This window comes from Strongylocentrotus purpuratus, unplaced genomic scaffold (assembly GCF_000002235.5).
Source record: "Strongylocentrotus purpuratus isolate Spur 01 unplaced genomic scaffold, Spur_5.0 spur5_scaffold_9, whole genome shotgun sequence".
In the NCBI taxonomy this organism is placed as follows: Eukaryota; Metazoa; Echinodermata; class Echinoidea; order Camarodonta; family Strongylocentrotidae; genus Strongylocentrotus; species Strongylocentrotus purpuratus.
Window position 1 is genome coordinate 15,380,534 of NW_022145615.1, and position 23,157 is coordinate 15,403,690.

The following is a 23,157-nucleotide window of genomic DNA, read 5'->3' on the forward strand; positions in this document are numbered from 1 at the left end:
GGTCATACATATAACATCTTGCAAAGAAATTCATTTGGGTATGTATGGGTATGTATAAAGTTGGTAGAATGAGAACATTTCTGGACCAGAAAACAACAAATACTTTCATTTCAAGTCAATTAGATAATAATAACTCACTGTAGCCAAAGGGAAATACAAACATGTATTTACTATCCTATCTGAACTTCACTGGTAACCTATAACATCTAGAATTGAATATAAAACTACTTGTTCTGGTGTTCAGATGTATACATGGTATTGCACCTGTTTATTTTTGTAAACTCATCAACAAGTGTACGCACCCAAACACAATATCTGTTCAAATAAAAAAATCTGTTCTTTCCAATTTCTGTGCAGACAAAATCATATAGAGATAGGGCATTTTAAAAGATAGCACCGGAACAATGGAATGAACTCCCACAAAATCTAAGGAATATCACTCAGTTGGATCATGGACCTATTACGGATGGACATTCAACGTGATTCTTTCTTGATGATCCAATGATAAGTCGCCGCCTTCTGATTATGTGCATCTTAATGAGAACATTCAGCTGTTTTAACTATAACGACTGCGTAAGCATTTTCGGTCATTGACAAAAAATGACAAAGGTGCAGCGAGCAGTTTCCCTCTCTTGGGTTTTGTTTGGATGATGTGCTCTGTAAGAGTGTGTCTTAAATGAAAGCATCCCCAATGGGGAGCAGCAAAGTTGAAAAGCAGATGATTTTGGTGATATGAAATGTATTATTACTGATTCGCAAACTTTCGCACACACCTATGACCTTATAAACAATTAGAAGGCCATGATCTGTATCAGCCCTGTGCGTTGTAACTCTGGAATATAATGAAGAAGTAGGGGGAAACTGGATTTTAAATCACAACCAAAAAATAAAAAAATAACCTCTATATGGTAATATCAACATGTTTTTCAAAATAAAATACATGTACAACAATTTCCAATTATAAGCCAGAACTGCACATCGATTTTCCATGATTTAGGCGAGTTATTATCTTCTGCGCATGTAGATTAAAATGTGTAAAATCACTATCTTGATTCTGTCCCGGCTTTTGGCAGTGACCATGATGAGATCAAAGTGAAGAAACATGTGGGAATGTTATTGAGACGACATTTACGGAGACAATCACAATGAATTTGTTAAGATAACGATGAATGTCCATCCGTAATAGGTCCATGGTTGGATCAATCTAAATCCAAGCTGAAAACACAATTGTTCTTGAATGCGTCATCCGAGTTTTTGAGACACTAATACAGTGATGTTCTAACAAGCGTAGAGACCATATTATTATCATCATTATCATTATAATCATTAACATTATCATTAATATCATTATAATAAGTGTTGTTGCTGTTGTTGTTATTAGTATCATCATCATCATCATCATCATTATTATTACATTTTGGGTGCACTTGAAAAGGCACCCATGAAAATTGTTGTCAGTTGTGATCAGCTGAATGACTTAAGAAGAGAGGTACTCACTTTACATGATTGATGTAACTGTTTTAAGATCTTTGCCAACTTATTGAATTCTTCTCTGTCGTAGTACAGTTTTCCAAGCTAAAAAGAAGGAGGAATAATAAATTTAAAGATAGAGCATACCAATATTACATGACTGATTAATTTACTAATGTAGAGGTATCGGGGTCTAGTGGATATGTCACTGGACTGTCGATCACATGGTTCGCAGATAAAGTCCTGTCGCAGTACTAATGTGTTTTGGCAAGATACTGATCTACATTTGCTGCACTCCACCCAAGTGAGGTAAATGGGTACCCGGTAGGAAGAAATTCCTTAAATGCATGTGTACCTTTTCATAATAGCTCGGTTAAAGCCAGGGTAATGATATGATGGTAGGACTAAAAGCTCAAAATTCCCGATGAAATAGACCCTGGAGGAGAAAAATAAAGGGATGTGCATACCGTAAATCTCTGTGTATAAGACGCACCCCTATTTTTTTGCCTTATGTCTTATGTCTGTGTTAAAAAACCCACGTGGGGAAGGACTTTCATTTAACCGCGACGTGCAGTTGAAGGCCCCGATTTGTGCTTATGAACTTGTCACAAAAAGTATTAACAATGTCGTTTTTAGAAGAATGTGTAAGATCATTAATGTAAATTAAAAACAGTCGAGTTCCTAGGATAGAACCTTGTGGTACACCGTGTGTAATAGAAGAAAATTGGATGAATTATTATGATAAACTACATATTGAGATCTGTTAGAAAGATTACCTTCAAACCAAGATGACAGACAAATTTGAGTGTTATTCTAGTTTCCGAGTGGTGAGTCAACATACCGATTACTGAGCTGGGAGATATTGCCAGACATAGTGCCAGGTGGAGGGGCATAAATCAAAACTTAACCAAAAAAAAAAATATATATATATATATATTTTTTTTTTGTACCTGTGTATAAGACACACCCCCGACTTTCATTTTTTTTCGGCAGCAAAAAAGTGCGTCTTATACTCGGAGATTTGCGGTAGTGGTCCCAGGCGGTCCCAGGCTTACAGGCAAATACTCAAATACTCGGACGCCATGTTTTTTTTTAAATAAAAAAACATTTACAAAAATGCCACTACCATACAACGGTATCCCAGGTCCGTCACCGAAAACTCCTGCTATTTTACTTTGAGTTGCAGTTGAAGGCGCTGATTTAATAATAATAATAATAGTAAACATTGCTGTTTTTAAAACCAAAGATGACAGACTAATTTTGCTCTGAGTCCAAACATAAATCCGGACATTTGGTCCCAGTTTCTGAGTGGTGAGTTGACAGTGATTGAGCTGGGAAACATTTTTACCCACGGTACCATGCCGATGCTCTCCCGGGCACGGGTAAGCGTCGGCCTGGACAGTGCCAGGTGAATTTGTGACACAAAATTGAAAGGCGAAATTTAAAACAAAAAATCGTAATAATTACGACAAAATCATAGTAGTTGGCAGGTATGAGAAATAAATGGTCTACATTTGTTTTTCTTTTTTCGGGAGGGGGGAGGGGGTGCTATTTACAGATTTGTGTTGGTCTGTTCTCGAATTAAACTCTTTATGTCTCTAACATGTGTGTGGCATTCAGAACAGATGAGGTAAGTTTTTTTTTACTAACCTTTGTGTTTGTTTTGAACCATAGTCTGTCATTTTTGGCATCCTTGAGAGCCATGAGAGTAGTCTCATAGAATTCTTGAAGCAGTTGCATGTTCTTGGAAGTAGAGATGTAGTCTAAGATGCTATTGATGGACTTCTCTGAGTAGTTTCTCGTTACTGCACTCTGAGGTAACATACAAATTTTGAAAGGGTATTAGATAGATGTAGTACTAGCACTGTATGTATATAAGCTTGATGTTGTACACATGACAATTTACCTGGATACTTTCAACTTGATATCTTTGAATTTAAGAAAAACTTGAGTTTTGGTCGTGCACTTGCAATGGAAGCAATTGGAGGTTGACCATGTAGCACACAAGTATTGGTGTATACTGTGAGGTTTGGAATCATCAGAAATGAAAAGGAATTGGCTTGGTCCTGCTAAGAGTCACATGTACTGTAGACAGAAAAGTGTGTATATGGGGCTACGCAAACATGTGGCATGAAATTTGCGGTCCACAACCTTTAGCTGTTACTTGTCATATTTTGAATACCGGTATGAGGGCATTTGATGAGCCATCCTTTTCAGTCAACATTTTTCTTTGTTAAGCTTTCACAATGACATAAAAATAATGAAAACTTAATTCAATAATTTTTAACCTTCTCCTTTAAGACCCTACCCAAAATAAAACTTTAGGCCAAGTAACAAAAATGAAGTGTTTCTTGTCCCCGCCCATCTCCTTTTTGGCCGCCGCCTCCTTTTTTTAAATATTTACTTTTCAGAAAAAAAAGAAGCCCCCCCCCCCCTAAAACCTGTGATATGCATTTTGTTTACGGTAAATAGCTTCTTCAAGGTAATACAAAGTTTTGGTATGGGGTCATGAATTTGGTTCAAATGAACATATTAGAAGCAATATTCACTGATCGTTGTCGCAGTTGAAATCGAGTCTAAAGTTATGAAATTGTAAATAATACACTTGTTATGTTGTATAGCTCCCTCTCAAGGTCAAGATATTAATTAAGCTATACAACGATGTTTCTTGATTAAAATCGACCGATAAGCTATTCCCAGTTGGAAATGATATATCACATCTACTTATTCTGAAATTTTCATGGTCGCAGCTACCATTGTATGGCAGTAGGCGCTCATTGAAATTTATCAAAATTTACCGGGAGCACCAGTAAATTTTTATATTCAATATTTCTCGAAAGCAGAAGTGTTTCAGGGGCTAATTTTTCTAGTGCTTATGATACATCTACAGGGGCATCCAAATATATCAAAATTGTAAAGAATCACTATCCACCCAGTTTTCAAAGTTTCCCAAAACTTTGTATTACCTTTAAGTGATACAATTCATTTGTTTTTGTCATATATTACATCATATATACTCACATATCACAATATCTGTAAATAAATATGCTTGGCCAGCTATAAGAGTAAATAGTAATGCCCTGCCTCCTTCTTTTTGTAAAAAGTCTGGACGGGGAAACACATTTTTTTTGTTATTTGGCCTATATCAATGGAAAGCTGAATGAACATCGAATACCAATATAGGGGAATAAAAACTATTTTTCCTTTTGGCATTTCACAATAGCAAATTAAAACCTCATTTTCTGCATCCCTCCAAATTACGGGTCAACAGGGGTAAAATTTGCCCCAGCTACGGTGACGACATAACATGTGGACCCTACCGGTTCACTTATATAGCTGAGGTGATGAGCCATGCTTAATTTAAGGGAACCAAAACCTTCATACTAAGTTACTTTTATTGTAAAGTTTAAGATATTTAAAAAATATCAGTGAAAATTTGAACGAAATCGGGCAAGGTATAAAATCAGACAACTCTCCATGCCTTTTGTACATAAAATTTCACAATTTTTTCGTTTTCTTGTGATTGAGATAATCCACTCCCCTGAAAGCAAGATATAGAATGCAAAATGATATTCTACTTCACATGTTATGAAGTCGGATCAAGAACACAAATAAATACGAAGAATAGGAAAAAATTGTGAAATTTTATGTACAAAAGGCATGGAGAGTTGTCCACAGATGATAATAATAATAATAATAATAGTGGGTTCTTGTATAGCGCTCATGTCAGTCAGATTTGACCCTCCTGGCGCTCCGGATTATTACCCTGGCTTTAGCACGGCTGCCATACGGCGCTCTAGCATTTCAAGGAATAAATTCCTACCAGGTACCCATTTACTTAACCTGGGTGGAGTGTGGCAAATGTAAATCAATGTCTTGCCAAAGAACATTAGTGCGGCGGCGGGACTCGAACCGCGGACCTTGCGATCGACAGTCCGGCAACGTATCCACTCGACCACAACAAATTGAATACCGCCCTCTAGTGACTAGTCATTTCAAAAAGCTCTAACTTCCTTATTCCTTGCCCGATTTTGTTAAAATTTTCACTGATTTTATTCAAACCTTTTAAACTTTAAAATAAAAGTAACTTAGCATGAAGGTTTTGGTTCCCTTTAATGCAAAGTCATTGTGAATATGGGTACTCCACATAAGGTGGCATCAAGATGATAGCTAGTTTTTAGGTCAACAACTTCTGATTTTCAAAGCTTTAGATATATAAAGTTTTCAGAGAGCTGTTACTCCTCTGACAGTTAATAAAATAGCATACTTAATTGATATTATTGTAATCTATGGCTTTATAAGCTTCCTGTTGATAATTAATTCATATATTTGATTTTTTTTTCTTCCGATAGGGTCTTTAAAGAAGAGCATAATGAAAACATTTCAGACACGATTCAATTCCTTAATGAGTATTTACACATATAACATCCAAGAACATTGGGAAAAATAAACATGCCACGTGAAACTTCAGAGAAAACTAGAAATATCGCAATCTTCGTTACCGCGCAATGCGAATGTATCCCCCGGCACTGGCAGCAATTTTTGTGTCATCCTTATGTTCGAAGGAGGGACAAAGATACCCTCTCCCCTCCCTGAAACATAAGGATGACGTACATGTAGAGATCGCCCCTAGTGGCTCGGACTATTGTCAAGACTAGGATAAGCATCACCAAACACTTAAGATGTGTAGATTTTACAAAGACACACCTGCATAAAATATTTGAAAGAAATCCATCAAGCAGTAAGAGCACACAAAAGGGACAAATGGCTTTTAACCCTATAAAGGATGGAACAATGAGGGCTGCATCACAAAAAAGTAAACATTACATAGAATGTACCAAGATACACCTCTATACAAAGTTTGGAAAACAACCATCAAGAAATGTGGTCTGCAGAGTGCACTCAATCCATCCTGCAAAATATGACCTTTGACCCTATAAATTATAGGACACTGGTGACAGCATCACCGAAAACTATAGGTGCATAGATTTTACCAACATACACCTTTGTTCAAAATTTGAAGAAAAAAAACCTTTAAAAAAATGTGAACTATAGAGCACAGACAAACCATCAAAAAAATATGGCTGTTTACCCTATACAAAAAAGAACACTGAGGGCAGCACCAAAAATTATAAGTCTAGAAGATTATACCAAGATACACCTCCACACAAAATTTGAAAGAAATCTGTAAAGGAATGTGGCAGTTAGAGCGCACACAAGAATATGACGCGGTGGACGCGGCGACGGCGTGCTGCTGCTGAATCCAAAGTATCCTCCAGCATACTACCGGGGATACAATAAGTAGAATGATTAAACCTCTCTTTTTTTCTTACCTTGATGTATGTTAATAGTAACTTGTATTTTGTCATCATTTCCCCATAGTTTCCCTGCAACAGCAACAAAGATATAACATTACATAATACAAAACTATCAAATCACTCTAAACAGATGTTTGTTTAAAACAAAGTGTTATAATTTTACAGATTTTCATTTTTGATAAGTTGATATAAAGGCTGAAACAAGAAACATTCATGTTAATCACTGCCTATGAATGAATTATTTATGATTCATTTTGGCTTGTTAAATAGCTACATGTATTTAGAGTAAAAAAAAAACACATGTGATATCACATTCTCACCACAAACCATGAGTAGAGTAGAGACATTGCAACTCCAAAAAATTGGCTATGAATCAAAATTAATCTAACATTGTTTGGGTAGTCACAATATGGTAAGAGCAATAGATGTTTTTCTTTTCCAGATAAAAGATTCAGCCCTAAAAAGTGTCTAAAATTCATCTTGACAATAAGTTGTAAAAAACGTCTCAAATTGGTAACAAAAAATAACACATCAGGATTTTGTGTGTGCTTACCAGCTGAAAATTAATCTTGATCATCTGTTTGAGCGCCTTGAAACCCCAATCTCCTTTCTCATCTTCAAGGTCCAATACCTAGATGATATAAACACAACATTTAAAGGCAGGCTTTACTACTTAAGCCAGAAGGGATTAGACCGCCCAACGAGGTCACTGTGACAGGTGGCTATCTCATTATCTCAGCTCTCATTTAACATAAGAAAAAGAGGATCATGGGGGATCAACAGGCACTGATTGGGGAAGTTTTCTATATAGAGGGAGCAAGTAGCTACAAGTAGGACAGTGTGCCTTTAAATTAAGTAACTCTTAGATTAAATGAAAAAGCAAATGTAATCATAGGGTAAAAACTTAATAATATTTGAAAATGGATTATCCAGACTCTCAAAAGCTATGTGAGTTCATCCATATAATTATCACCTGTTTTGTTTATAGACAAGTTCATGTTACACATATTCCATTGGAGCATGCTACTACACATGATTTAATAATCAGAAGGATGAACTAAAAGTTCAAAACTAATTGGAAAATATTTCAAAATAATGATTCTGCTAATTCAATGATGTACATGTACATGTACATGTAGGTCAGGTTCTCTATTTACATCACTGAGATTTATAAATGGCTAAACAGAAGATACTTTAACATTGAAATGAAGATCATAGTTAATGATATGACTTAACCTTATTCTGACTGGGCTTTCAAAGAGCTCATTATGACTTGGGGGGGGGGGGGGGGTCATCTTCACATCCCCCTAAAAAAAGGAATCTTGAAGATTGAGAAAATCAAATGCCTGATTTTATGCAAAACAGTAACTTATAAACAACAAGCCTACATATGCAGTTCATTAAGTGATACAATATCAGTTTATTTTGATTATGCACATACTAATGAGCTACATGTACATGTACATATACGTTTGCATATTTCTTGATTTAAAAAAAAAAAATCACAAAAATCTCAGAAATAAAGTATCCACTGACTTGAAATGAAGCATAGACATTGATTGTTGTTTGAATAAGATATTCAAAATATTTATTTTAATATTCTTTGGTTACAACTTCTCATTTATTATGCAAGAAATTTGAATAAACTCTAATTCAGAAGTTTGTATGAAAGTACATCAGTATCTCTAATATAAGCTCAACTGACAAAACAAGTCAGAATAATAATAATAATTTCCGTTTCTTGTATACCGGTAGCCCATATCACATTATAACCTCTCTATGCCCTTCAAAGGAGCTTTTGAAATGATAGGGTTAAAGGGGAAGTACACCCTGATATTAAGTTGGTTTTAATAGATGCAAAAAAATGAGAGGAACAGGTCAGTGAAAGTTTGAGCAAATTCTGATTGAAAATAAGAAAGTTATGATCAATCAAACAGAAGTTGAAAACCTCTGTGACGTATCTTGCGGGCTCTCCTCCCTTTTGCTTTGTACTAAAAAAGGCAGAATTCTAACGTTTTCAATCATACATGCACTCTTAATATTATTATTACAAATATGTTTGTATTCAACCTCTGTATGAGAAAAATCTACTCCATCATCAATAATGAAGAAAATTAAAGTTCATGAAATTTTATGTACAATGTACAGAGCAATTTGGAGAGGAGCTTGCAAGATTGCCAATTTGTGTTTGATTGATCGCAACTTCTAAAATTCATAACTTTCTTATTTCTGATCAAAATTTGCTCAAAACTTTCACCGACTTGTTCCTCTAATTTTTCTGCTTCTATTTAAATAAACTTAATATAAGGGTGGACTTTCCTTTTAAAGCTTTCTTACAACTACTCAGCATGCAAATGGACTGGAGCTTGACATTTCAGTCATTCAAGTGTGTCTGTCAGATAAAATTTATCAGAACTGCCTCTCTATTCCATACCTAAACAAATTTACAAAAACTCCTATGAAAGAAAAGCTGGTTTCGTTTATAGTAAACTTGGAATTCATATGAAATTGTATAATGTTATCTGCAGAATTTCCTGGGCACTCATGTAAAGCTGCTTAAATTGTATTACCATTAACACTGATGTGCAAATTCCTAGAAAGAAATCTTGAGAAAAGGCTGAATGATGTTGAATACTTATGAATATTGAATAAAATATTAGATTTAATAATACATGTAGGCCAGATCATTATATCATATTTCTGTTTTTTGGGCACAAATAGAAAATCCAAAGTATCAAGAAATCTTACCTTTTGAAAACTTTCTAGTGCTGACTTGGGATCATCTTCTTTCAATGCCTTGGAGTTGTAGTACTGGTTCTCGAGGTCTACATCTGGCTCGGAATTGGTGTCTTCAGAATATTCCTTTTTAAAAACAAAGAGAAAAAATATGTTTAAATTTAATGCAGACTGTTACATTGTAAAAACTCTTGATTTTCCAGACCAGCTTGTGAACATATTTGATAATGGAAGAAGCCAAAGAGTCAGAGTCAATGGATTCTAGATTTCAACAAAGAGAATATCAAGTGTGAAGTGACTGAACTGAAATGCTCTACAAGGGCTGTTAAAAAACAAACAATAATGAAAATACTTAAATTTCCATGAGAAGATCTCATCTTCACATAAGAAAACAAAGACAAAGAATATCCTCTGATTGATACAAATAATATACAATGTCATACTTCCATGCATTATCGTTAGGTAATTGGCACACTTGCACAATAACAATGATAACGCTCACAAGTTATTTTTCACCTCTCCCCAGAACTCAACCTTCTCTTTAAGGCTAATTCTATTGATGGTTTCCTGAAATGAGTTTGTAAGTTGGGTGTTAAAGGCCGTGTAGCTTGGCACATACGGGTTAACGCTTCTTCTTTTTAACAACTGCACGTATAAACAAATGGACTTGATTAATGGTAGTCAGCAACTTAATCTCTACATGGTCAGCGTTGTTATTGTTTGCTATAGAGGGCGCAAGTAGCTATAAGTAGTGCAGTATGTACTTTCACACCGGGCAGCACACATGATGCTAGACTAAATGTAGCTAGCACAAGACGTATTTGAAAAAATCTTGTAAAGTAAGATTTTATTTTGTTATTTTATATAACAACATATGCAGGTTAATTTGGGTGGTGAATTGAAATTGTTTGTCGCTCTAGGTAGCTAGGACTAGGAGTTGATGCAACGATTACTTCAGAAAACACAGGATGACCGTGTATTGCAATTTCTTGAAACAATCGATACTCATTAGGATGATTAATTGATTACCAACACTTTACTTGGAGCTTGGCATCATCTGCGAACAGCCAAATTACTGCCAATGTCATTGACAATGTCATCGACATCGGATAACCCATTATATGAAACAAAACAGGGCCATGTACATGTACACTGTCATTTTAGACAGAAATAACAGTCTGGTACATGTATGGGTCATTCTTTAATAAAACTGACATTTGTCAAGATTCCCCATTCCCAATGCTTAAATTTAGCAAAACAAAATAACTCTGCATGTACGTCTTTTTCGTTGACTCTGACAAAAATTGGATGAATATTGCCTAAATTTTAGGGGGCTGTATCTTTTGATAGAAACATCGGTGAGTCTTGAAATTGAAATGTATTATTCTGAGTAATTTTTTCTTCAATAGACAGTTCACGATTAGCACATCTCTGCAATGACCCCGAATATCCACAGAACTTCAAAACATGAAGAGATCCCACTTTGTACATTTTGAAATAATCACTCCTACAGCGATGGAGGTGCTTCATAAATAGCCTTTGTTTCCCCTTTTTTTAAGAATACTTCCACCTGTGTATCATGGAGTGCACTTTGTGCATGAATGAATAATGAATAATGAATACAAACTGCAACTGTGACCTGGCTTATTATCCAACCATAATGGTGAAAAACGATCCCAAAGGGAAAATTGAAAAATCGTTCAGACACCCTAGTACAATTATCAAAGTTTTTATATTTCCAAATGCGAAATTTACGGACTTACTTTATACGAGTTATCCAATTTGTATTGAAACGGTAAGTTCATGCATTCGAACTGGTAATCTATAACGTGACCCGGCTGGTATATTTCTGGGTCAACTTACCAAGATAAAGCCAATGGCCAATCAGAGCACTTGTTCAATATTGGGTTTATGCATATTCATATATCACTTGGTCAAGCCAGGCTGACTCGTACGTAGCTATTGGACGTTCGAAAAGAAAAAATGATTATTCATCAACTCAAACCAAGATGGCCGACAACAAATCATGTTGACTACAAGACTTTCTCAGATTAATCATTAATTTAGGATCTAAATGAGCAAGCCATCCGCGAATGCCTTCCGCCAATGCCTGACGGGAGGCCTCAACTTAGTCCGGAAACTTTTTACTTGCACCATTTTAATAGCATTGCACCATGCCCCTGGCTCTCGTAAACACACACATACACATCAGACTGCAAGAATCTTCAACTGTGAAGGAGGTAGACTTAACCCAAAGAAGAAGAAGAAGAAAATATTTTCGTGTTATTTTTAATTTTTAATAAGATTTAGTGTAATATTGCAGCCGAAGTGGATATATGAAGACGTAAAGAGTGAAAAACTTGTTGCATATCTCATTTGTCTCGGTCCGGCCGAACTGAACAGTACCCCATAGGACGTACTTAAGTCTATGAATACTGTATTTGCTGGCCATAAGGCTGCAGCGCCGCATAGGCCGCACCCCTGATTTTGTCATTAAAAAAAAAAAAAAAAAAAATGTCGGAGGCGGGATATGAACCCACCCATAGAAATGTAGATGCAACCCAAATCACCACCTTAGACCGCTCGGCCATCCCGACCGTGATGCTATCCCTTGCAGCTTTCTCTGGGGTATTGCGCTATAGCTTTTCTCGCGCGAGCGAGAGGATTGAGGTTGCTTTAGCTATGGCAAAACTTAAATCTAGTTCTACCAGTAGAGTTTGGTTGGTAAGTTATGAATTTTATTACGAGAATGACAAAACTTTGCCCTTCATTTAAAAAATATAACACATAATTGTCGGTAAGACGTGTTATTCTAGACAGTTATTCTAGAAATGTCCATCCCCTTTCAATGTTGTCCCATATGTACAAATTCGTGCTGTGTTTCATGGTTGCACCCCGAATTTTGATATTTTCTCTTCCAAAAATACTGCGGCCTTTACGCCGGCAAATACGGTAGACTAGAGGCGGTCAGAGGAGACAGATGCAATCTCAGCGGAACAAGCGTCGATATCAGAGACTTCGAAGCATTTGTTTTAACTGTCACTATGCACTAGTCATTCAATGTGTCCAACTGTTACAGTTAGATCTAATATTCAGATAGCAATGGCAATGCATTTTAATGCACGTAATGATAAGTAACTACAAGGTAAGTTACTGTCGCGACTAGACTAGACAGTGACTGTGTAATCATGCTATGACTGAGCATGATGGGTGTGACTGTGTGATTTGTCTTGATGGCCAGGCCAAGCCACTCCAGCAAAGCATAGAGAGTCAATGCTAATGCGTATTGACCTCTAGCTAATAGGCAGCAATTGCACACATGAATAGTCAATACACTTATAATAGTCAACGAACTCAACAAGTTCTGGTAGATGGACAAGTCAGCACACAGGCAGAGGTTACGTCTGGAGTTCTGCAAGGCAACGTCCTCAGACCACTTCTCTTCCTGGCATACAATTACGATCTCCAAGACTGCGTTAAGAGCTCCACAGCAAGACTATTTGCTGATGACTGTGCAGTCTACAAGAGAAACACATCACCTCAGGATGCTGCACTACTTCAGGACGACTTAGATGCATTGCAGAAGTGGGAAAGAAAGTGGCTAATGGAGTTCCATCCTTCCAAGTGCCAAGTTGTTTGCATAACAAACAAACGCAAGCCTACATCTTCAACCTACTACACCCATGGATTGATCCTTAATGAAGTTCACTCTGCCAAGTATCTCAGACTAAACGTTGACAAAAAGCTGTCCTCTACTACACGTGTTGACATCACAACCAAGAAGGCTAACTACAACCGAGCTCTTCTTCAACGCAACTTCAACAGCTGCAGTCACAAGATTAAAGAGGCAACATACAAGACCGATGTGTGAGGCCAATAGTGCAGTTTGCAACAACTGCATGGGACCCACATACACAACGAAACATCAGGAAGCTAGAGCAGGTCCAAAGAAGCAGTGCAAGATATGACAGCAGATCAAGCGTAACAGCATTACTGAATGATCTACACTGAATGGCCAACTCTCCAGAGTAGGTGCTGCCAGAGTCGACTTGCTATGCTCTGAAGAATCCGCTGGGACCTGGTAGATATCAAGTGAAAACAACATCTCACTGAATCTACGTCGATCACAAGAGGTCATGGCTCACGTTTCTGGACTCTGTACTGCAGCTCCCAAGTGTACTCTTCCTCCCTCTTTCACCGGCGCACCAGCAAAGAATAGAATTCTCTGAAGAAAGACCTAAGATAGTTTCTCTCACTCGATGCCTTTAAAGCGGCATTGAAGGATGGCACCGTCTAGCATGCAGACAAGCTACTTTTATCCGCACATCACGATACAATGTACACACCTGCACCAGGAACTCTTGTCTAGATATACGTACTATTGACTGTGCGTGCATCAACCTACAGAATCCAGGCTAACTCGGCTCAATTGACAACGCGGCCCAGCTGCAAAATTTGTCAGTTTTTGTCATTTTACCCTAACCCTAACCCTAAACCTGCAAAAACTGACCGTTTTAGTTTCAATAGATGTCCACAGTGCGTTAATCTTCATTTCATGAAGCCTGCACTTTTCAGGAAAAAGAAGAATACACAAATGCACACAACGATGTTGATGTGGCTGTAACAGTTTGACAGTGTTAGTAGGTCTAGGCCTAGACTACTTAGTACTAGATAGACTCACGATTTGAATTTTCAAATTATTCTTTCTAACATTGGTAAGTTGAAAAAATTGTATTTTACTGCTATTTAGGTGTAATCGATTGTCACTTAAAGACACTCAGTAGTCAGCTCTCATGGGGAATTCGACACCGTTCGGGGGTTTACCCAATAACAGGTGTTGTCAATCACCAGGGTTAACCTTCAGTTTTGTGACCATTAGACCTTATGTAATGCTTTGCTTTTCCCTTAACCGATCGACTCTCAAGTATTCTCCGAGAGATTAGGGGGAATTCTTGACTGGCCAACGGGTTTGCTGTGTATAAATTTGTACTCCCATTAATGGTATTTCCACCAAGTCTGGTGTCAGCGAATTATAGCCTTCTGCACATGGAAACCGACGTGTGACTCCCTTTAAGTACCTATTTTGAGTGAAATCAGTTGAGTTTTGTACAGTTGTGTTAATAGAAGTGGTAAAGCTTCTTGAGAGAATAATCTACGACAAACTGATGGAACATGCAGTAGACAATATGATTTCATGTCACCAACAAGGCTTTCAGAAAAAGTGTTCATGTGTTACACAGCTCTTGGAATGTCTCTATGACTGGACTAAAGCATATGACGAGACTAAAGGAATGGATGTCATATATCTTGATTTTCGAAAGGCATTCGATACCATCCCCCATCGTCGACTGCTATACAAGCTCAAGCACAATGGTATCAGTGGACACATTCTCAATTGGATTGAGGGGTTCCTAACTGGACGCAGATAAAGAGTAGTGCTAAGAAACGGCACCTCAAGATGGAGGTCCGTGACAAGCGGCGTGCCGCAAGGGTCCATTCTCGGGCCGCTCCTCTTTCTAATCTTCATTAATGACATTCCCGATATGGTTCTCACTACTGCCAAGATATTTGCTGATGATACCAAGATTAACCGTCAAATAACATCAAATGATGATTGTGACAAACTACAGAGAGACTTAAATGCACTCGCTGCATGGTCTAAACCACGGGTGGCCACAGTTAACGATCGCATCAACTTGGCGGGCCGTAGGTAGTGGGGGTAGTGGGGGGGGGGGGGGGTACTCAGATTTGGATTGGACGGGGGTGTGCTCAAGCTCCGAAACCCCTACCCATTTCTAGGGATAATTTTTCTCGAAAAAAGACCCATTTTTCACAATTTTCAGGTATTTTGAGGGTGTTTCATGGCAAACACCCAAAAATTTTGAAAATTTTGAAAAAGGGACCCATTTTTTATGGTATAATAATTTTGTTAAAAGTGGGACTCATGTTTAGGGATTTTTTGTGAAAAAGTGACCCATTAGAGCGGCACACCCCCGTATGTCCTCATATGTGAGCACCCCTAGGGGTCTTACCCCCCCCCCCCACACACACACACGCATGCAATAATGTGTACCACCTGCAATTTTGCAAAAACAAACATGCAAACAACAAAATCAGGCTTACTTTTTTTTTGTGATTTTGTGGTGAAAAATAAGCCAAAGTAGTTCCCCTTTCTCTTCCATGAAGAAATAGTTCAGAGACCAATCTGATTTAAAGTTTCTGCCTTCATCAAAAACTTCCCTTTTCTTCGCAGATCTCGAAGTCGATGCCATTTTTGGTTATTATTTCACACAAAATCAAGGACACAGCGTAAAGAATACCCTAACTTTATTTGTTGAACATGTACATCTAATTGTACGCGGTGTATAGGGGAGGGGACAATCCAGTTTACGATTAAGATTCATGAGAAAATTCAACGTTGGGATAAAAGGGTTGTAAGTTTCAATACAAGTACAGGGGTGTATGGCATTTCAAACATATTTCTTAATAATAATAATTAACTGTTTTTGTATAGCGCATAACACATAGTATTAAAACATGTCCCTAAGCGCTCTAGAGAAAAACACAACAGAATACAAAGACAAGACGTACTGGGTAACAGACAAAATGGATGAATTAAATGTTAAATAAGTGCGCCTTTAAAGCAATCTTAAACTTAACAATGGAGTCAATGTTTTTTAGATTTTCCGGGAGATTGTTCCATGAAGTTGAAGCAGTGTGAGCGAAGCTGCGTTCACCATATGACCTGGTCATCACTGGTGGAATAACAAACAATTTTTTCTTATTAGAACAAAGATTTCTAGAAGGTGTGTACAATGTTAATAGCTCCATATTTACAAACGTTACTGCATACGGAAATTACAAACTGAAATAAACACGGCGAGTGAATTTAATGTCGTTATTGTAATGTAATGAGAGGGAATTTGAGGAGTTTTGTATCAACCACGTAACAAGTCAATAGGTTGTGAAGGATGAAAACAAATTAAGGAAATAGAAATAGCTGTGTATACCCTATTTCATCGCTGCTATGCGGCCCGCATTTTTTTTATGGACTATTTTTTATGATTACTTTTTCAATGCTTCGCTGGCCACACCAGAAGAGCTGGCGGGTCGTGGGTTGGCCACCTGTGGTCTAAACTATGGCTACTTGAATTCAATGCTGAAAAATGTGTTGTCCTGCGCATCCGAGCAGCTATTATCTACAATTATTCTATCAATGGTGTTCATCTGCAGAAAGTGGCAAACCAAAAGGACTAGGGAGTTATAATTAGCAATACCCTCACCCCTACCGAACATGTTGATGAACTAGTTAAAAAGGCTCGCTGTAAGGTTGCAATGTTCCGACGCTGTTTCACTGCACTTGATGAAAGGAAAATCACCATTTTGTATCAATCCATAATTCGTCCAGCGCTGGAATATGCATCATCTGCTTGGAGCCCACTTACAAAGAAGAATATTGAGAAGTTAAAGAAGGTGCAGACCAAATGCCTATGTCTTGGTAACAAGGAAATTCCTACTGAGTCATTGAAGGAGAGAAGAGCAAACACAGACCTTACTAATTTGTACAAATACCTTAATGGTTATTACACAACTCCAGCACAAAGATTCTTCTCCCACCCAAAGTAAGAAATTAATAGGGCATTCTAGAAAAGACTTTTATTCTAACAGAGTGGTCCAACCTTGGAATAACTGGGGCTTGTTTAGAAATGTATCCAAAATTTAACTCGTAACTCCGGCGTGTGCCTGTGTGAAGTTATCTACCGTAATGAGGATCTGAGACATTACGGTAGATAACTTCACACAGGCGCACACCCGCCCGCAACCCACCATCTGTACTTGTTTTGTGCAGCGGCGCGGTTTGCCGTGAAACCTGTGAAAAGGTGTAAACTAACATCAACGTTTATCCGAAAAATACTCCAAAAATAACGAGAAAACTGACATGAAACAGGTAATTATTAATTAACATAACGACTTTTAACTCATGATCTTTATTTGGACATTTAATGAATATTTACTTCATTTTGGATATATCTTAGTAGCGTATCTCCACGCCGGAGTTACCGGTCAATTTTTGTAGGCCTAGATCTATACGTTTCTGAACAAGCGCCGAATAACCTACCAAAAAAAGTAGTGTCTGCACGGGGTCCAGACAACTCGCCACAAAGACAACCCGCCCAAAGACAACCCGCCACAATACCCTGGACATCTCGCCACAATACCCTGGACAACTCGCCATGGTCGAGTTGTCCAGGGTGGGGTGCCTTTTCGGACAACTCGCCACACTGTTTTCCCTCGTGATTTCTAGATCTAAAACCCCTCATATTAGATGAAATTGTCATTTTATGTATTCATTATTCTTTTATAAACACAGTCATGACAGGAAACATGGGAATTGTGAGTATTTTGAGAGCTGTTCTCCCGCCCCCCACTCAGTGTTACTTAGGGTACGCATATGCTTGTTCCCTATTTTTGAAAGCACCCCCTATTTGAGGACTGCCCTTTCGCAGGTTTTCGCGGGGTTTTCCTGCCTTCGAGACCCCCCTAAATCCGGAAAAATGCTCAATGTACCCCCCTAAATTCAGAATAATTTCTCAGGAGTCCAAACAGATGAGAAGGAGAAAAAAAAATAACCCCCTTTTTAAAGAAATCTCCGGGTGAAAAGTCAAATACACCCCTTTTTTTACAATTCTCGGGCCGGACGAAAAGTACCCCTTTACCGGATATTTTGGTAACACGCATGCGGTCATTCCGACCCCGGAGTTGGGGGGGGGGGGGGGCGAGGCTGTTCTAACTGATAAAGTTGATTTTCCTTGCGCTTGCAATAAGACCTGCAACAAGATTTTGGACAAACCCAAGGCTTACGACTATGATCGCCGAATAACTTCTCGATTTTTAAGTTCATTTTTCTGTCTCAGGAAACTTTTTAATGGTAGGAATATTCTTTATTCTTTATTCTTTGTAATGACTGTGTTTAGATCTATAAAAGAATAATGAATAGGCCTAGGGTCTAGACCCTAGAGGTCTAGACCCTACATAAAATGACAATTTCATCTGTTCATCTAGATCTAAGATGAGGGATTTTTGATCTAGAAATCATGAAGGGAAAAAAGTGTGACGAGTTGTCCAAAAAGGCACCCCACCCTGGACAACTCGCCCGTGGCGAGTTGTCCAGCCAGAGTATTGTGGCGAGACTCCAGGGTATTGTGGCGGGTTGTCTTGGCCTTGGGGCGGGTTGTCTTTGTGAAGAGTTGTCTGGAATTCGTCTGCACCTACAGTGGCGACTTTGAAGAGTCAATTGAGAGCCCTTCCCTTAGGAAAAGAGAGCTTATCTACCAAGTATACCAAGCAAGTAAGTAAGTACGTAGAACAGGTTTTAATACACAGCCAGGATAGTAATGTACCTATGTGTGGGCCCGGCCCCCGGTGTGGGCCAAGCTAGGATCAGTATTGTTGAATGTTGGTTCGGAGCAGTCAAGATTTATCTACCTGGCCTTCCCACGTGGGGTAAAATCGTCTAAAATGTAAGCATTGTAAACATTAAATTACATATTCACTCACTAAATTGTAATCATCACTGTCATTGTCAGCCATAAAATCGTCCTCCCCGTCAGACATCTTGCTTGTTTCCTGGTAATTGCAAGGTATTCAATCACATTCAACCGGTCATTCGAGTTCGATTTTAAGTCGCCGATATATATGTGTACATTATAAGGATCAGATTAAAATTGTACATAGTTAAGTTTTCAGTCTAGAAAATTGTTAGTCCGCCATCTACTGTCCTAAATTAAAACAGCTGTTCAAGATCTTGTCGCGAATGGCGCTATAAATTCTAGCGCCCTCGCTTGGCTGCTGATAAGACATGTTGCGTCTTAGCAACGGACAGCTGATCCACCACCACCGCACCACGCGCAACTAACTTGTATTGTTTACGTTGTTTTGTTGTGGAGTTGGAGCGTGTATTCACAACGGTATCTAGTAAACTCGTACCGTGTGCACGTATCTAGGGCATAAGCCATAACATCACATAAGATACCGTCATTATTCAGCAGGTTATCGGCAGTATCACATGTGTTAAAACATTTCTTCAAGACTGCTCGAATTGATCTGAAATCATGTCTCAGCAAGAAGAAAAGACCAAGCAAAAGAAACGGGACATGAATGATTCTCCATATGCTCAACCGATGTCAGCAAAGTCAAAAAAATCGGCAGAGAAACCTATTATTGCTGCTCGTGAGCGTGGTAAGTTGATAATTTTCTACGGCTACGCTAGTACGCGAGCATATTTACCCAGACATTGTGCCCGGACAAGTTTTGTATCCAGACAAAGACAGTTGATTTAAAACAGGAATTTGAAGAAGTCTAACTTTAATAGATCTAAGCAATATATTTCATAAATCTTCTAAGACTTATTAGTTTAATGTTGAACAATTTTATTATGATTGGGGGTCGGGTGTCCAGACGCTAAACAAAAATATTAATGATAAAGCAGGATTAAAGCCTTCGAAGTTTGATCTCTTTTGCCTTCACTGTTCAGATTGAACGAAAAACATTAGTCTAGACCCTAGTTTAATATCCTACCTGAGTCTTTATTGTTTTACTTTAGGAATGTTATTATTGTCATATTGACTTTATTGTTATCAAAACTCCATGAGCCTTAACCTAGAGAAGTCTAGATCTAGACTAGACCTCTAGTCTATATTATATAACAAGTTAGTTCATAAACTTTCAATGAAAGTAGATTTATTGTTAGTAACTTCTTAAACTAGTCTAGTATTAGACTACTTAGTAGACACTAGGTCTAAATCAACTTAATGGCAGATATAACTTCTGTATTCAGGCATCAATTGACTATTTGATTTTTTTTATGTAGACCCTACATGTACATTGTAGAGTCTATGCAATTTATATTTTGAATCTACCTTTCATTTTGTAATCTTAGGTCCCGGACCAGGAAGATATGGTCTTCCATCAACGAGTGGGTTTGTTGCTCATGACTTCACCAAACACATGAAACCAGCATATTCGTTTGGGCATCGCTTGGAGAACTCAAGTAAGTATCTTATTTTTGTCTATCTTTCAAATGTTGTTTAATTATTATTTTTTAAAGCCTTTTTAATTTTTTCAAGTATTTTCTATTTTAATTTTGTTTAAATTTTGTGTTGATTGCCTTTTCCATATTCTTTAATTCATTACATTTACATCTGTATTTCCAGTGGCTTTGAATTGAACTGCATTGTATACAGTGATTAGTTTGTTTTATATTACATGTATATTAATTTTTGGATTTATTCCCCAATGCAGTGTTTCAAAAAGATTGCAGTCCCGGACCCGGCTACAAAATTCATTCAGAAATCACAAGGGTTGGAAAAGATGGTACTCCAGCTTACTCCATGCTTGCAAGGCAAAAGGATCCAAGTAAGTAGATTCTACATATTCATGTTCATGAAAGTGAAATCATATTTGTTGATTCATTAAATGCACCGATGGTACATTGTATGAATGATATCCAGATGGAAGTATTCTTTTCAAGAAAGCAAACAAAATATATCCATTAAGCACCTCCATCACCTTGGCAGTGATTATTCTAAAATGCACCAAGTGGGACGTCGTCTCCATGTGTAAATGTCAAAAAGATAGATGGATATTTACAAAGGGTCATTTGTACAAGTTCTATGAATTTCTTTCATCTCAGTATCTTTGTATACTGACAGTATTTCATTTAACTTAACATTCTGTTTAAAATAAAAAAATTAACCTGTTTGTTTTCTTCATTTTTACAAAGATAAATGGTTGGCCTTGAAACTGAAATTGGAGAAATGTATTTAAGTTTGAAAACTATAGATCTCTAATTACTGTTATATTTGATAAGTGTAGAATTGTTCTTGTTAATGTCATTTAAAAAGTAGAATATTTTTTTAATCATTTTTGTTTGCTTTTCTATTTTTTCCTTCTACAGATACATTCATCACACCATCACCTTATGCATATTCTCCTGAAAAGGTTCATCCACAGGGTGAAAGACATGCTCCTGTACATTCCATGGGGTCCCGCACGCGCTTCAGGAAACGAGATCAAGCCCCAGCTCCAAACAGTTACGACTTACCCGTCCTCCTTGGAAGCAAAGTTCCAAACAAGTATTCAAGTGCCAGTCACTCCATGACAGGACGCCCCCATGTGGGCAGCTACTTAGAAGATCATGCCAAGTGCCCTGGGCCAGGCAGTCACGATGCCATCCATCCTGATGTCACAAAGTTCAAGAAGCCCAGTTACTCCATGCTCGGGCGTCATGATTTAGCAAACGACTCTGCTACCAAACCAGGTCCAGGAGCACATAGCCCAGAAAAGGTGACTGTTAACAAGAGGAAATATCCCAGCCATTCACTTGGGATTAGACATTCTGAGTTTGTTTGTCCATTAATTGTTGTAGTAAAAGACTAATAATGAATAAAAAACTTTGGAATCCCAAGAAAACTTGAGATCTGACTGACATTTGAGCACCATGATTTATGAATTTCTTATCAGTGATGGATGAAGTGATAACTTCCACCGTTTGGAATATGGCAAAGCAGTGCTGGTACTGGTCTGATTAAAAATAGATCAAGCAATATTCAATATTTTATTGCAAATAGGACAGTGCGAATAAACATCTTTGAAGAAGATTTGGTTAGTTGTATTCATTTTAATTGAAGACTGCCTATTATCAAATACTGGTACCCAAGCAAATTTTGAATATTTTCTCTATAAATTTCTGATTTGTTATACATGCATTACTTTTGTAAACCATGATGCATTTGTATCCAAGTATTAATATTGTGCATCTAATTCAATATTCTTTTATCATATAGACTCATTTTAGGTTAATGAATGAAAGAGTTTTGGATGATTTGGTGCTTTCCGTAATTTCCACGATAGGATGTATACATACATTAATAATTCTATGCAAGCGTCGCCACTTTTGTATGTGTAATACTCCACCTCAATACTATTACTAGTAGGTACATGTACATGTAAATAGTTTCACAGTCTATGTTCATTCTGTATTGACTTCATTTCTCATTTACAATGCCTTGTGCACTTTGAAAAATACTTGCCATGTGAGAATGCATAGTTAATCAGGATGGACAGGGCGTTGTGTATAATATAATAATTATTATTAAAAAAAACACATCTTAACACAACTAAGTATGCTTACACATGATTGATTTCCTCCAACCGGTATTTAGAAGTTAGGCTGTCATTGTGTTTGGGTATATCAGAACAGATTCCAAATGTTTCACTACTGCTATTGCTGGTGTTGATCTCTCTGAAAATAGGTGGGCGTGAAAGTGTGTGCCGAGGTGATTATCTATATAAGAACATACATGTACATGTAGTATTATTCGTGACTGGTACTTTTTTTCCAAGCGATTGACATTTTTAATAGTTCACACTATGCATATATTTCCATTTTTCATTTGCAATCATATAATTAATGATTTGTATATATATGAACTGTGGCATTTTTTTTTTTATAAACATGCAATATTTATAAATTTATTACATCAAAATATGTATTCATTCTATCAATATGTATTCATATTGTCATTGTTTGCTGCATATTTTGTCTTCTTTGAATAAAAGGAAAAAAATGTAA

At 37.4% G+C, this 23,157-nt stretch overlaps 2 protein-coding genes across 2 annotated transcripts; one reads left to right on the plus strand and one right to left on the minus strand.

Annotated features, from left to right (window-relative positions):
- Positions 1-1,394: 1,394 nt before the first annotated feature.
- On the minus strand, positions 1,395-19,268 carry LOC115920609 (COP9 signalosome complex subunit 2-like). Its single transcript, XM_030976756.1, has 6 exons — positions 19,083-19,268; positions 9,537-9,650; positions 7,342-7,419; positions 6,804-6,857; positions 3,121-3,282; positions 1,395-1,575 (listed from the first exon to the last, which is right to left on the minus strand). Exons 1-6 carry the CDS (start codon positions 19,137-19,139, stop codon positions 1,465-1,467), a joined length of 576 nt encoding a protein of 191 aa, XP_030832616.1. The 5' UTR covers positions 19,140-19,268; the 3' UTR covers positions 1,395-1,464.
- Positions 19,269-19,423: 155 nt separating this feature from the next.
- Positions 19,424-23,157, plus strand: LOC578847 (outer dense fiber protein 3). The gene is made up of 4 exons (XM_778991.5): positions 19,424-19,763; positions 20,464-20,574; positions 20,826-20,939; positions 21,481-23,157. The coding sequence occupies exons 1-4, from the start codon at positions 19,637-19,639 to the stop codon at positions 21,960-21,962; spliced, it is 834 nt and encodes a 277-aa protein (XP_784084.1). The 5' UTR covers positions 19,424-19,636; the 3' UTR covers positions 21,963-23,157.